The sequence below is a fragment of the Venturia canescens genome, chromosome 5 (assembly GCF_019457755.1).
Source record: "Venturia canescens isolate UGA chromosome 5, ASM1945775v1, whole genome shotgun sequence".
Lineage (NCBI taxonomy): Eukaryota > Metazoa > Arthropoda > Insecta > Hymenoptera > Ichneumonidae > Venturia > Venturia canescens.
The window spans coordinates 12,468,278-12,484,063 of record NC_057425.1 but is presented as its reverse complement, the minus strand read 5'-3'; the positions used below and the strand labels follow the sequence as shown (position 1 = coordinate 12,484,063).

Here is a 15,786-nt window from a genome sequence, read left to right as displayed (position 1 = left end):
TTGTTATTCTCATTCTTGGCTCTTTAAAGTTAGAAGGATCCTATTTCTTAAATCCAAATCGCGTCGCACAGAGAGTGTCCCTGCCGTAAGAGCCTGTGTATAACCTCCAAAAAATGTGATTTTCGTTAATTGATTTTTCGACAACTGGAGGGTAGATCCTATAATAATTTGGGGAATAGATGCAAGCTGTATATTTCCAGCATAATTCCAAAATTCAACTCTCAAAGTTGGAATTTTCGATTTCCATTAATTTCACGTAAACTTCCTTGAGAAATGATTTTTTTTTTCACTAAAACTTTTTTCAAAATTCAATAAAACTGTATTAATTTTTAAATGATCGCAACATTTCTACTAACAAAGTTTTATTTATTTTATTCTCTCGTCTCCCGGATATTCCATCGGATTCTTCTTGTAATTTTCATTTATCAAACCGAAGATGATGGAAAAATGATTTTCTTGAGCATTGAATTGAGTATCAGTGTAATAACGAACGACGTTTTCCGTATGTTTTCAGGATTCCGAATTACAAGAACTGAGGGACACAATCGAAAGGCTTAGAAAGCAAAGTGCCGAGGCCGGTTTGAATGGTGCAACGTCAAACGGACGTCGTCACACGCTCGGTGATTCGGATTCGGGTACAACAGGCTGCGCGGGTTACAGTAATAACCAAACCCCGACAATGGCGCGTCAGTTGTCGGCGGACAGTGTGACGTCGTTGAATTCGTTGAGCAGCGCTTGCTCGGCGAGCAGTCATCGCAAGAAAAAAGGATGGTTGGGCTCGTTTTCAAAAAAGTTTTCAAGAGCGAGAAAAAATCGTCACGGCTCGGTTTCGGACGCGGAGGATTGTAAAGACGGGAATACGATGGGCGATCTGAGCGCTCCGAACAGCCCGAGACTACCCACCGCCGCAAAACACGAAAATTCACACAATCACAATCACAACTCCAAAGCAAATGGTCAGAAATCACCTGAACACGAAAATCCCATGACTGGAAGTAAAAGCAGCTCGGCACTCTACAAAAAAGAAGACGAGGACGTCGATGACCTCAAGGAACAACTCCGCCAAAAAGATCTCGTCCTTACTGACATTACACTCGAAGCGCTCAAATCTTCTGGCGAACTTCACTCGCTGAAAGAAAAAATTGCAGAAATGAAGGTATTTTTTTGTGCATCATCATTTTCTGACGTTAAAATCCTTTCAAATGGTTCTCTGATTTTTTTATCTCATTTTGAATAATTCCGAAAGATTCATCGCTGTCAACATTTTTTCCGGTTCGAAATTAAGCATTTTTTGTGGAAAAAATTTGTTTCTCATTACTCAAAGAGTACAATCCGTCCCAGAACAAAATTGTACTATTTTATTCCGTAATTGAAGGGTTTTTCCATTTACTGAATCATGGACATTGTTTTTTGCCTAGTTATGAAAAGTCAGAAGATTTTTATACACTTTACCACGTTCTCAATCTACTCCGAGTAGGCGCTCAATTAGTTTTTTTCTATTCTGATTCTATCAACACTGAAACGAAATACAATATTCTCGGTAGAACGGTTTCTGGTTAAAGCACTGTACTCAAATCTCGATTATTATAGTCTTTGCGATGACAATAATTTCATGCTCCAGTCTTCCCTTTTTCTTGGTCATTTACCGAGAGTCTCAGCAATTTTCCAAGTTCGACTGTGACGAAAAAAAATAGTAGCGGTTGAATAATAGTGGGTCACCGGATGACGCATATAATTTTACGGTAGCCACGCTTGAGATATGGACGATTTTATGCTCTCAGAAATGATGGGAATTTGGACGATGCTGCACCATTCGAATTCGTAAACGCGACCAAACAAAAATTTGTCAAATACAATAAAATTTCAGGAAGCCATAAAACAGAATTTTAACAATAACCTAAACAAATTTAAACTGAAATTCGAACTGAGCAATTCGATGTTACGTTTGAACAAGAAGAATGCAAAAAAAGAAAAATGTCGAAATATTCAATTGAATATTATTTGCAGAACGAGATGAAAAATTTACGAGAGAATAACGAGCGTCTGCAGCGTCTGGTAACGTCGAAATCGTTGACCTCATCTCAATCATCGATGCCGACTGATCCGGAGCGTCGTTACAGTATGACGGAAGTGGCTTACAGCGTGACAGCAATGTCGAACGGAGATCATCATCCGAACAATGGTGATCAGATGGAAGACATAAATGTAACTGAGCACGCTGTAGTATCAACGTATACGGGGACGCAGAGCGAAACAGTGATAGAACAAGACACGGATGGCAAGCGAATAAGCGTAGCAGTTTATCTTGGCAGTGAGAAAAGTTTCAACGTTAATCTCGTGTCGTCCAACAACGAGGAAGGGGTTGGTGAGCCGCCGCACTGTATAATAGCGAGTGTTTGCATATCGAACAAAACTACGTGGGATTCGTTGGACAACACGGTTCGACGTTGTTTCAAAGATTACGTATCGAGGGTCGATCCAGTTACGAATTTGGGGTTAGGCGTTGATCACGTGGCCGCTTATCATCTCGGGGAATCTTCGCGATTCACCAACGACGCCCAACATCCGGAATTGCTTCCCTGCGGCTATCTAATCGGCCACGTCAAAACGATTTATCTCGTTTTGACCGGATACTCCTGGCTGGCGATCGACACTCTCATACCCAAATCCATAGTTCAACGCTTACTCTCACTCCTCACCGAACATCGCAGATTAATTCTCTGCGGTCCAAGTGGCACCGGCAAAAATTATCTCGCTGGAAAATTGGCTCATGCTCTCGTCGATGCTGATTCCGACGCTGATGCCAAAGACGCCGCCGCTGTTGCTACCTTCAACGTCGATCACAAATCCAGCAAGGAATTGAGACAATATCTCGCACACATTGCTGAAAGATGCGACTCTAACGCTGCTGATGAACTGCCAAAAGTTATCATCCTCGAAAACCTCCAACATGCTGCCTCCCTTGGCGAATTATTCAGCGGCTTATTAGGCACCAGACACTCCAGTTGCCCCGCTATTATTGGCACCATGAGCCAAGCTACCTGCAGCACTACGAACTTGCAGCTGCATCACAATTTCAGGTAATTTGACATTCTTGAAGCTTTTGTCAATTTTTTAAAAATTAAACTCTTTTTGATTTTAATCTCTGTGGTTTTGAAAAACACAGATGGGTACTGTGCAGAAAAGACATGGAACCGGTTAAAGGCTTTTTAGGACGTTATCTCCGGCGCAAACTCCTTGAGCAACAACTTCGTGATACCACTGGCACGAGAAACCCTGAGATGGCCGCTGTTGTTGAATGGTTGCCAAGAGTCTGGCTTCATCTCAACAAGTTTCTCGAAACTCACAGCAGCTCCGACGTTACAATAGGTAAATCGATTATTTGTCCGTAAACTAATGACAGCGTCTCATCACTCAAAACACTGCAAAATTCTTTAAAAAATATTGCAACGATTCAATTGCCAGCGATCAAAAGAAAATAATTTTCCCAGATCGCGATTCCTTAATAAACTTTCACAATATTTAAATCCTCAAAAGCTTGTTCAAAGTTCAAATTAATCTGGTTTTTATTTTTCATCAACCTGCTCACTGATAAGCTTTTCATAGTTTTCTTCCCAAAACTGAGACAAGGAATCCATAATATTGTATTGAAATTTTTTTTAAAATGGTGTCATACATGATGCTAATTTGAGACCTATTTTTTGAATCTCACATACTGATCCAGTTCTTGGATAAAGCATCTCGAAAAACGATTGTAGGCCAATTTTTGTGAAAATTCAATATCATAACTAAATTTAATATTGAAAATTTCATACGAATAAAAATCACTTGTGAAAAACGAAAAGAACATGATTTTGTTGAAGAATTTTTTTACATAGTTGAAGTTTCCAGAGAAATTATTTTTTTAATGAGCTTTATTCATTGTGCTCCAATTATGAAATATAATCTTGACTTTCTCTTTTTTTAGGTCCTAGTCTCTTCTTATCGTGCCCGATGGAAGTGGCAGGTTCGCAGGTGTGGTTCACAGATCTCTGGAATTATTCGATAAGACCGTATCTCGTTGAGGCAGTTAAGGAAGGTACTGGCGAGGTTGCATGGGAGGATCCGGCGCAGTTTATAACAACGACTTATCCGTGGATCGCAACGCACGCCGTGCACGGTGGACGTGATGCCCTTTTGCGTTTAAGGCCTGAAGACGTCGGCTACGACGTCGTAAGTTCCGGACACAATTCCGGTGTCGGTGCTTCGAGCGTTAAGAGTTTGGGTAGTACACACAGCGACACGGAAGGCGATCCGCTGGTGAGTTTCAATAAAGATTATCTAAAGAAAGTAAAAATTCGTTTTTCTAATCTCGATAATTAGATGAAAGTAGCTGCTCTCTTTCCGCACAATATTTACTTAAATACAATCGCGCTCTTCCGCTTCTGTTAATTGCAGTTGAACATGCTGATGAGGCTACAGGAAGCGGCCAATTACTCGAGTCCGCACAGCAATGACAGCGACTCGGTAACGTCTATGGACTCGTCTCATACGAGACACTCGGAGGATCTGAGTACATCGACTTCGTCGTCGAGGGGCGTCGAATCTGCTCTCTAAGCATTTTAACGAATCGCAATCGCGTTCAACTTTTAACAAATGAATGTTACGGTCCATAAGATAGAAGGCACTTCCAGGGAGAAGATTCTACCTCAATTTCCCCGGAGAAAAGTTTTTTTTAGTATCTCATTTTGACTTGACCTTGTTTTAAATTTGGCTATTTACTTTGAAGCTATTTTCACATTTTGTGATTCGTGTCTGCTCTCCAAAAGTATTTACTTCATACTTTGCTGACGAATTCGTAAAAAATGCAACTTTTCCGAAGAAATGAGGTAGAAAAAAAGTCTTACTGAAATTTTCAAACGAATAGCGAATTTTCTTAGCAATACAATCGTGTACAAGGCATTTTTCACGTATTACGTAATTTCGCAATAATGTATAAAAATGAACGAGTGGAATGATCAATTGCCAATCGAAACACGTTTAGTCCCCGATAGTGAGATCAAAGCCAGATTCAGAAGAAAAAATTAACAAAAAAATCGAAATTCTATTTCCAACGTTACATATTTTCTACACTTACTCGCTCTCACTCTCTTGCGGTAAAATACTTTCGGGCTATTTACAAGTGATGACCGCCTGTGCCGATGGATTTCCTTAATGCATAGAATCTGTAACGACTGGTTGCACGGATCCAAGTTAAACGTAGCAATAGTACAATGCTCGAAACCGCTATTTTTGGCACGTCAATTTAAAAAAGAAAATCTCAACATTACGCTCATTCTAAAAATAGTACAACGCGCGAATACATGAAGGATTCGAGTCCGGTGACCGAGAGAGTCGTTAAAAAATAGCAAACACGAAGAAACTAAACTGGCTTAAGAGTTCTCATCGGGAAAACTTAATCGACCTAGTGAATCGTTGCCAACGATTTGTTTTGGGCTACGCGAACAAGTACTGGGAGCTTTTTCCACGGCGATAAATCAGTGTTTCGTTTTAGAATCTTAAGGTATCATCGATGTATACAATACAATGAATAATGTCATGAAAAAAAACGAAAGAATACGAAACCACCGACGAAAATATGCACGTTTTTTCGTCAAAAAACGAAATAACTATTATATTTTACGAGAATTCTTATCATAATCTTTTTACACCGATTCTCATCGCGCGTATAATTGTATAATTGATGAAAAAATAAGAAAAACCAAAAGAAATACGAAACACTAAGAGATGACGATGAAAATAATCGTGCTCATCGAGGGCGCATCCTTAATTAGTCTCAGACAGAGTCGAATATCGATCAATTCGAATCTCCTCAAGGGATAAATACACAGACAGTATTATCAACGCGTTTTTTACCCGAGTCGAAGTTTTCGGCGTTATTAACTGCATATTTCGCGATTGACCGATCCAACAATTCGATCGATCGGCAAACACCTGAGTGATATATCTTAAAACATAAATAACTTTCTTTTCGATAAGTGTACAGTGAAAAAAAAAACTCGGAGCCCTTCGGTGAAGCGACTAAAATTGATCTACGATAAGAAACCAAGCGTAACACACGGTATGACAGAATTTTTTTACCGTTTGAGAATGTCTACTCGGAAATGGTATATTTATATAGAATTTGCTATCAAAAGCCCTATTTAATAGAGAAAAAAAAAAGATAATATAAATAAATCTATATATATATATAAATAATTATACATACTTAAACGATAATGGCGCTAAATTTTATATAAATGTATGATCATTATATATATTCTGAGTAAAATTTATATCGCTAGACGATAAGTGAGTAATTCTGGTCATTCATAAATGTACATATTAACGAAGAAAAAAGGAAAAAAAGAAACGAAACGAAGTATACACGTTAACGGGCCATGGGAACGAAAGTTAATGGCCAAACGTCGCGGACTTAATCCGCGAAATTCACCGTAGAAAAGAGAAAATAAGAAAAATGATGGTCTATGCTGTGTATAAAAAAAAACTAGATAATGAGACATGAAAAATGAAACCTAAAACCGCTTTATACAATACGCTCAGTTTACAAAATAACAAAAGCCTTTCGCGCATTTTGCGAATTATTTTATCGCACGCCGTTATTTGTAAATGCCATTGCTAAAAGTATCTTTATCTTTTCTCGAACTCACAAGTCGACTGACTAACTCTCGTTCGAACTCAAAACAAAAGTAATTATTGTAACTTGTATGATTGAGCCACTGGATGTGAATGTAATACGAAACGATACGGAAATTATCGGAATAACTAAAACTCATTTACAGGTTTTTTACGTTTGTACCGTATTTATATGCTGTACGGCGATGCACTCGAACACTACCGAAATAATAATAATAATTATTGTGTCATAAAAATAAAATGTTAAACCATACTAATTCGAATTTATTATTCATTACGTTTCGTATACCCAATTACCAATGCTCATTTATGTTCGGGGAAATGTGACATTTTTTAAAAACTACAAGCAATTCGAAAAGTAATCAAATTCATTTCACACAACAGAGAAACCATAAACTCTCTAAAAGCTTCAGATAATCGCTATATGACTAAACCTTAATGCCTGCAAATTCCAACGACCGTGAAACAATTTTTTCATGCTTGTCTCAATCTCAAATTATGATTGTAGATGCATTTATGTTTAGCAAACAAAATCCTCTGGAATTCCTTGATTTGGACAAGAGATCCTTGTTATATTTTTTTTTTTGGGCTAATTATTTTGATTTTCGAGTTCAGGTACGTGAGAAGGAACACTCGAAAATAGTTTTTATTTGTGAAAACATTTAGGAAAATTGTAAGGCGATGGTTTATGTGGTAAAACATTTTTATTTTTTCTATTCATTCGTTCTACATCATGTTCGAGTTATAATGGCAATATCAATAATTTATTTAGTCTCAGAACCTTCATCACATTAGCATCGTTACGTTTAATAGGCTTATTGTTCGAGTTACAGCGTATCATCGATGATCCAATATAACATTCGAGGCATATTTTTTTTCTTTTATACAATATTCAACTACAGCATAAATAGTCAAAAGTCTACGATCCATTGCGTTCAAATGATCCTCCGTTATGAGCGGGAGAACATCAGCCATTCTTGCTTCGTGAGCTAAAATTCGACCGAGCGATAAACTGAGCGCGCCTCCGCTGAGGAGGCGTAGTCTGTCCCACGTAGTCTTGTGAATCCTGTCATTCAAAAAATCCCCAATTTCATTGACACATTTTTTTCCTTCGCTCTAAAAAATGTGGGTTCAGGAAAAAGATCCAAAACTTACATGCAACACTGATAAAGTGGCGCCAAAATATCGATATGATCGACGTCCGGATTGGCAAGACTCTTTCCGTTGTCGATCAGTAGCACCGCAGGATTGTGAAAAATATTTTGAGCCAGCTCGTAGTGATGGCGATCACCGTTGTCCATCAAAAAATCAAAAACTGCGGTGTCAACCAAATCGAGCAATCGGCTTGAGGATTGAGGCGCATAAGTCTTACTCTCTTTCACCTGGAAGAAGAGAAACACTCAAAAAAACGTAATTTTGAGATAATGTCGTTTGAACGAAAAATCATTGAAAAAAAAATTATTAAAAATTCACGAAATCTCCAAAATAATTTTAAAATTGTTCCATCGAAAAGTCTTTTGCATTATCAATTTTTCCATGCTCTTTTTTCTAGACATCAATTTTTCGTTAAACAACTTAGACAATGTCAAAAATCGTTTTATTCACGAACTAAATCGAATCTAATGATATCAGTTTATCCATTTTTTAATCTCTACCTTATCGCAATAACTAGTGTCCGTTTCCCAAAGTGCAAGTCTGTTACGTTTGTACGTTCGTTGCCATGGATGACGATGTTTCATAAGTTTCAGGTAAGAAGGTAGCCAAAGTATGAGTGAACCTTCCAAAATGTCGCCAATACCACACACGGGATCGGCTGGTGAGCAGTAATGACAAACACCATACAAGCATGTGTTATTCGTTTCTTGATAAATAGTTGCGTAAAGTTGAGGCGTCGCACGATTCCGTACTTCTTCTGTGAGGTTCACTAAAAGAAAAAACGTATTTTAAGATAATTTTCATGTCTAAAATATTCATATTTTGCTGTCTAAATGTTTTTTTAAAATTATTTCGCTGAAAGGACTTCCCGAACCTCATTTTTTTGACAAATAGTCCGAAAAAATCGATTTTTCAAAAATTGAGATTCTGGAATAATGCACCAAATACATACACTTTCTTATAACTGTAAGAGGAACTCTTCTCAGCGATAACAACGAAGACAAATGGAAAGCCACAACTTCCCCATTGTGCCTGTCTTTTCCATAGTACACGGGGCCCTCGAGAACCGCGTCTCTCGTGTACCATTGAGGTTTGAACATGGCTTTGACACCTTGTTCTAGTGTGAGCATAAGTTTCAACTGTGTACCAACAGGAGCATTGTCCGCCCTGGCTACTTTGGCTCGTCGAAGGGCATCGAGGATCGTTCCGAGTTCCGGAGCTGCTGGAGGTAAAAGGTGATGGGCATCGGGCCACTGGAAGGTATCAAAATTTGTGAGATCATCAGTTAAACTTCAAATGCAGTGAAATTTGATAATTTTGTCTGATCGTTAATAAGAATAAGCAAAAATCACGTTATTGTGAAGATTGAAAAGTGTAAAATTCGATACAAAGTTTTCTCCGCGAATGAGTATGATAGGATTGCAAAAAAAAAATGACAAACAAAAAATGGAACAAAATTATTCGGAAAATTATAATTCGAGAAAGAACCTTCTGAAATGCGTTACAATCGAAAATCCGAAATTATAGAAGTATTTTTGTACAATCCATGAAATGAATCCAATAGAATGAAAATATTAAGTTTGAAAATCGCAAATAACTGTTGAAACTTAACGCAATTGAATAAAACAGCAAAATAAAGTAGTAAGAATACAAACATTGTTGCTTGGTATGCTCCAAATATCGTCCTGAACATTTGGCATAGTTCTAAGCTCAGTGAGTAGTCTGTCGAGTAAAGCGATGTAAGTGGAATTTCGTCTAAAATATTTGGAAGGTAGAAGCCGCATTTCAGCCTTGATTTTTTCTTCCATTTCGGTGAGCATGGTTGTTTTGATACCGCGTGTATTATCATTAGGTTTGGCCGCTGTGTAATCGTTGTTTGATTTTTCGTCGGAAATTGGAAAATTTCGTGAATCCGTTTTTTCCGGTGAACTTTCGACTATCATTCGTATAAAGTATACGTTCACGGTGAGGACAAGAATCAAAAGCCCGCTGAGCGCGAACAGCGCACAACGCCGGCCAATCATCTGCAAGAAAAACCTTCGTATCTATACACAACACACATTTACGAATACAGATAAAGAGAACGTCGGAGAAGTCGATGTCGAAGTAACAGAGGGAAAAAGGAGTGGGGATGGCTGTTACGATGGAAACGACAACCACATAATCCCTGTACTTGTTCTCATTTTGAAAAACACTTGAAATTCTTCAAACCCATGAAAATAATTATTCCAAAAATAGCTTCCATTTACCTTGTAGCAATTGGCCTAACTCTCACTGTCATCTGGTACTCCAACGTATTCTCATTATTCTCTAGGCTCTGTACAACTCCACGACTCGAAACACTCGGCGGCGAGCAAACGCCGCCATCTTTGTTATTCTCTGGTAGAGGAAAATTCGGGCCAATATTGGTGGAACATCGTATGTTCGATGTGTCATTATACTGAAAATTGAGCTAGTGAGGCCGGTTCGATTATTCATGCAACGAGTCCGATATTACTATTTGTATATGAAAGACAATTTAATCTCAGTTTCTTTTTAAAGGAGCAGCTAAATTTGAATATTTCGCTACCGAATCAATACTATACTTCTACGACTGAAACCTTTTTTTTTCCAATACGTAAGGCCATTGCTATTTGTAACGAAAAAGTAAAAAACATGTGAAATTTACACAAAAAACAGAAAAATTTAGTCCCCCTTCCAGACGTTTTGTTCAATTCGTAAAAGTGATCGTATACGGTCATGAATTTATTTATTTTTTAGTTTTCTTATAAAAAAAAAAAAAAACATGTAAACTACATGGTGATAAAATTAATAACATTACAAGTTGAACTAATTTTAGGCTAATACCCCAATCGAGGGGTACCACTCGCATACATTTAGTTGTGTGTTAAATGGCTCGGTTCTAAGTTTTTTGAATTTTCTTTTGTTTATTCTTCAACTTTTATCGTTTTTTTTTGGGTTGTTGTGTGTGAAACTTGATCGATTCTTATGTACTCCCCACTCTTTTCAATGTGAATCTTTCGTTTCTCTTACATTTTCAATAAGGTACAGTTGTACAAACGTTACATCTTAAAATTACTCAATCTCTTCGTTGCCTCTCTCGCTCGCGCGCCAATTCCGCTGCGTAGTCGAACGGCGAACCTCGTCTGCGAACAAATAAAGTTATCAAGGAATTTGAAATGAAGGCTGAAATACGGTATTTCGACACGAACGACAGTGAAGTTCTCATTGCACACTTTCAACGATGCTCGCCTCATTAAATTTATAGATTGATTTTGAAAAAAAAATATTACTTCACTCGAACCGAAGATTGATTGAAAAATACAAAAAAAAGTCGATGGTAACAATAAGCAAATCATGAACGAGTAGTATAAAAAAAATGTTATCTAACGAAGATATTTGAAAATCATATTTCGTAAAATTTATTGGTCGATTTTTCGTCGAGTTTCATTTAAAAAATCCTCAATTTCTTCGATCATAAAAAATACTCCAATTTATGGGTAAAAATTCATGCACCAATATAGAAAATTGAAATTTTTTTATTGAAAATTTGAAAAATTGATTGTTTCAAAAATACCCACCTATCACGGTGTCTGTCTCTCTCCCGATGATGATCTCTGCTACGATCACGATGAGATCTTTCTCTGCTGCGACTTCTGTATTCGCGCTGTCTCCGATTTCTGTCGCGACTCGTCGATCTCCTGAAGTGTCGGTCTCTCTCCTTATCCTTGTCGCGACGCGAGTCGCGTTCGCCTCGATCTCGCGATCGTTTTCTCTCACGTTCTCTTTCCCTGTGCTTCTCCTTGCGATCCTCATCGGATCTGCAATGCAATAATTCAACGAGGAAGCTTCGATATATAAATTTGATTTGAGCTGGTGATTCGAGCCCTCATACGGCAGTGAGAAACGACCTCAGAGGATTTGAGAAAGCATTTTCGACAAACTCCACAAAAGATATTTATCTCGAATAGTTCTCACATTCCCCTATACTTTTCATTGCACTGAAACTTAGAACATTCCAAATACCAATTTTTTCATCGATTTCCTATTTTTTACGTCCCGAGATCGTAGCTCACCAACTTTTCATTCACACAACAGATTTTCTTAGTAAGGCCTTCGGGTCGAATTAATTAAATCGAACGATAAATAATTAGTAGCGTGATTGTTTTCATACCACGTAGACGCACCTGGCTCGCCACTGGCTCGTTCTTTCGGCTTCTCCCCACTGTGCCTCACTGTCCGGTATATGCCTTGGCTGTTGGTGATTTCTCGTAGTTCCATTGCCGTTGTCCTTACGTCCTGCATTATTACCACCGTTGTTAGTACTGTACTTTCCACCGTGATTATTTAAAATAATGGGTGGCTTGGCGTTTCTCGCGTTTGCCGTTTGTTGAGGAAATCGCTCGCCCAAACGATGCTCCAAATCTTTTTGTATAGGCACCGGTATCCTCGGAAATAATGTCGAAAACCACTCGAGCTTCGTGAGGAACTGTTTCAATATTTCGCCAAGTTTCATCACTTGACCTCCACCTGCTTTAACGTCCATTTCCTCCTCGTCCTCGAGATACTCGTCGTACCAGGAAAACAAATCAGCAGGAGGTTGTGTGTATCTGTGCTCACAAAAAGAAAAGAAAAATTCTATTATGTTATGGAAAGCTTCGATAATATTAAAGAATCACGTGTTTCAAAAATAATTTTCCATTTATTATGAAAAATATTTCATTGATTTTATTCTTTCAAAAAGTTTTATTAGGATTAATGCAGGACTAATAGAAGAAAACAAAAATTTTTCCTTACCTAATGTACATAAATCCGAGTGCTCTGATATAGGGAGAATCCGGATGATTAATGAGACCATTCAATTGTTTTCTAGTTAACCTCAGGGTGAATAACTTGTATAAGAGACAGTATGCCGTCGAGACTATTCCACCAGCTCCGACACCGCGAACCTGCATGAAACGCTGAATTTACAACCCCACATGTCAGTCTTTCACTTGCTCGCATTTTACTATAAAAAATATTGATCAAGACGGTGCTAGTCCTAAAATATGAGAAAATATTGAGATTTCGATACAAAAACGTAACGGAGCCCAATCTTTCCCACAGTTTTAAGACCCAGTCGTTTGTGCATACGATCCATTTTTTATTGTAAAGCGAACTAGCAGTATGGCAAGAGTGATTTTTTGCAGATTTTGGACATTAGAAAATATAAAAAATCACACAATACATAAAAAAAACTGTTACACAGAAAGCAAAAATTATTTCAAGACTTGTTCCTTATTATTAATCAAGTATTCTCATGAAATACTGAAAAGTTCAAACCAATCAAGTATACAAAACAATGCTCTAACTGTTTAAACACAACTGAAACAGTTTTTAAATTCTTCAGATGCTAAATTGAGAATACTGCCTTAAAACATACTCACGCCTCCACACATGCCGGTTTGTCCTGCAGTTTTCCTGCTGCCTTTTTCCCATGGCTCCAAATGTGATACCTTGTAATAAATCTCGTCTATGACTTCGTGGTAAGTTTTAAGCTCGTACAGATTAACTTTGAAGTAGTGAGAAGATTGTATGTTGGTTAAAATCAATGGATTCAAGTTCATGGTCCTTTCGTTACCCCACAGGGGCAAAACATTTGATTTTTTACCCTCCTTCAGATTGGACCTGCGTTCTTCTTCGCATCCGCTGGATTCGTTCCATGGTGAACCTTATCGTTATTGCAAAAAAAAATGCCACAATTGAATATCACATTTAAGTCACAAAACGTTGATGAATGGAAAATTCAATAATTTTGAGTGCTTTGAACGTTTTTGGTGATCAACTGTCTTAGCATTTATCATATTTTTGAGGGCAATTGGAAGGTTAAGCGTGACTTTGACTTTGGCAAGGAAAACGATTCGAGTTTCATTATTTTTCGTTCAAAATCTGGAGTAATGAATTTTTGTGGAACGTAATTGAATGAACAACAGGTTTTTACCTCCATCAGCAGCCTCCATTTCTTGAGACTGCATATTCCGTTGATTTATGTGTTATGTGTAGTACAAAAAAGCCCTCGCATTCAAGATTGGGCCTCGGCGTCGCCACTCCGCAAAACTTCGATGTTTTTCCGCTACTCGGTAGATTCCATGGAAAACCCGTCACTTATTAAGGATTCCAGATTCGAGTGCCCGTCAAATTGTCGGGAATTATAACGTTAATAAATCAACGCCAATCGCTTCGTGTTTTTAACACACGCGTCCCCGTTCCCCGTATGCATGGAACTTAGGAGTAAGAGTAAAAAAACTAGTAAAACTGACTGATTGATAACTGATACCAAGCCACCAAGCTGTCGGTAGGGACTAGATTGGGTAAGGGACTAGATTGGCCGAAAATGGCCGCCGTCACTATTTCCGGTCGGCCAAAGTCACTAGCCGAAAAAATGGGGTAAGATAGTTGTAGAAACAAGGCACAGATGTCGCAATAAGCTTTTTCGTCGATAATTCAGAAATTACAGTATCGGCCGCAGGGGTTCTCATTCTCATATGAATACGTACGAATAGATACGCTTCCGAGACTTGTTTGTGGGTAGTTGTACGATACGTCATCATGACATTTGATGTTATGATCCCCAAAGTGTTAAGGATATATTGCACAGGCGATACAATGTTGCCATGCTAAACCATGCTAAAAACATAAAAAAATTCAAAATGATCAGAATTTTATAAAATTTGGTGAACATATTCTTTAGTGCCAAATTTGACAATACAAATTTTTTAAGATTTTTCTTCTGTACAGTTATCGAGTAATTGATCACTAAAGTTCACGTGTATAAGCATAGCGTTTCCATATATATAGGTATACATTCCAGGCATAAGAAATCTGCTTTAATGCGTAATTACTCGATAACTAAACAGAAGAAAATTTTGAAAAAAATTGTGTTTTCGCACTTGATGTTGAAGAACATTATCACCAAATTTGATTAATTTCTAATTATTTCGACTTTTGTATCATTCACCCTTAATGCATGCGGAGTGTAATTTATGAATGAAAATAAGGCTGTACTTCCGAAAAGCGGAAACCGAATTTTGAGCTGAAATTTTGCATACTGCTTCTTTATAACAATATAAGACTTCCCCTAAAAGGATTTTTGGCGACTAGCAATATTTATTGAGAAATTGAATTTTTAAGTTGCTATTTTAGCCCTAGCGAGTAAATCTATATCGCTTATCTCGCTCGGCCGGTATCCTCACTTCGCTATAGTGCCTAGGCTACATGGATGGCAAACATTGCGCTCCTTGGCTGGGCTACTCCGGGGATTTTTTCCTTAAAATTCCATTACTTTTCAAGAATTTTTTTCTTTTATTTTTTTAATTTGAACAAAGAAAAAAGAAAATTCTTGAAAAGTAAATGGGTGTTTACGAGAAAGAGGATTAACACATCTCTCCTCTCTATTAAGATTAAAGAAACGAGTATCAGAGCCTCACAAACCGCGAAATTTTTAGGGGTAATTTTAGACACCAAATTAAATTGGAAGGCCTTAATGAGATCATGCCCACCACACGAGCTTTGAACAACTGAATTTTTTGTCATGATAAGGGATTGGTGCTATTATATTCTCTCAAAATTTATAGATTTAAAAATCAACATAACTAATCAGTTAGTCCGTTGTAATTATCAATTTATAAAAAAAATATCATTATTAGTAAAAATTTGACTAGTTAACTTTTTGATTTGGCAACTTTGTTGTTGGTGGAGAGATATATCTACCTTGCCAACGGTAAACTGATAGCTTGTCACTCACATATGACTTGATACACATAACCAACAATTTATTTGAATTTGAGGTTACGTCATTATTTGTGATTACAAATATTTTTGTTATCACAATATTTGTATAAATATAAACAAAAAACATTTTTCTATTAATTATACCGAGAAAGTATACACGCCTGTACAGTACCGATACACTAATGT

The 15,786-nt window shown here is 37.5% G+C and overlaps 3 protein-coding genes across 5 annotated transcripts in view; 1 reads left to right on the top strand and 2 right to left on the bottom strand.

Moving 5' to 3' along the window:
• The window catches only part of sick (sickie), a 268,982-nt gene extending 262,054 nt beyond the window's left edge, over positions 1–6,928 (top strand). For all 3 annotated transcript variants that reach the window (XM_043420505.1, XM_043420504.1, XM_043420506.1), the window contains 5 exons: positions 515–1,156; positions 2,008–3,080; positions 3,167–3,369; positions 3,968–4,299; positions 4,438–6,928. In XM_043420505.1, coding sequence (XP_043276440.1) covers positions 515–1,156; positions 2,008–3,080; positions 3,167–3,369; positions 3,968–4,299; positions 4,438–4,596 — 2,409 coding nt within the window. In that variant the 3' untranslated portion in view covers positions 4,597–6,928. The remainder of the gene's footprint in view (positions 1–514; positions 1,157–2,007; positions 3,081–3,166; positions 3,370–3,967; positions 4,300–4,437) is intronic.
• A 432-nt stretch (positions 6,929–7,360) lies between these two features.
• Positions 7,361–10,421, bottom strand: LOC122410982 (glycosaminoglycan xylosylkinase). Its single transcript, XM_043419491.1, has 6 exons — positions 10,080–10,421; positions 9,486–9,854; positions 8,783–9,083; positions 8,331–8,599; positions 7,831–8,057; positions 7,361–7,741 (listed from the first exon to the last, which is right to left on the bottom strand). The coding sequence occupies exons 2-6, from the start codon at positions 9,852–9,854 to the stop codon at positions 7,513–7,515; spliced, it is 1,395 nt and encodes a 464-aa protein (XP_043275426.1). The 5' UTR covers positions 10,080–10,421; the 3' UTR covers positions 7,361–7,512.
• Positions 10,422–10,562: 141 nt separating this feature from the next.
• Positions 10,563–14,146, bottom strand: LOC122410984 (pre-mRNA-splicing factor 38B). The gene is made up of 6 exons (XM_043419492.1): positions 13,811–14,146; positions 13,257–13,540; positions 12,628–12,779; positions 12,018–12,440; positions 11,412–11,651; positions 10,563–10,976 (listed from the first exon to the last, which is right to left on the bottom strand). Exons 1-6 carry the CDS (start codon positions 13,842–13,844, stop codon positions 10,910–10,912), a joined length of 1,200 nt encoding a protein of 399 aa, XP_043275427.1. The 5' UTR covers positions 13,845–14,146; the 3' UTR covers positions 10,563–10,909.
• Positions 14,147–15,786: the final 1,640 nt, after the last annotated feature.

Coding starts and splice junctions, on each gene's coding strand:
- LOC122410982 (XM_043419491.1), bottom strand. CDS start 9,854: ATGATTGGCCGGCGTTGTGCGCTGTTCGCGCTCAGCGGGCTTTTGATT. Junction 8,600..8,782: donor TCTTACAGTTATAAGAAAGT/GTATGTATTTGG, acceptor TTTTTCTTTTAG/TGAACCTCACAGAAGAAGTA. Junction 7,742..7,830: donor CCACTTTATCAGTGTTGCAT/GTAAGTTTTGGA, acceptor TTTGAATGACAG/GATTCACAAGACTACGTGGG.
- LOC122410984 (XM_043419492.1), bottom strand. CDS start 13,844: ATGCAGTCTCAAGAAATGGAGGCTGCTGATGGAG. Junction 13,541..13,810: donor AATGGAGGCTGCTGATGGAG/GTAAAAACCTGT, acceptor AATAACGATAAG/GTTCACCATGGAACGAATCC. Junction 12,780..13,256: donor AAACCGGCATGTGTGGAGGC/GTGAGTATGTTT, acceptor CGTTTCATGCAG/GTTCGCGGTGTCGGAGCTGG.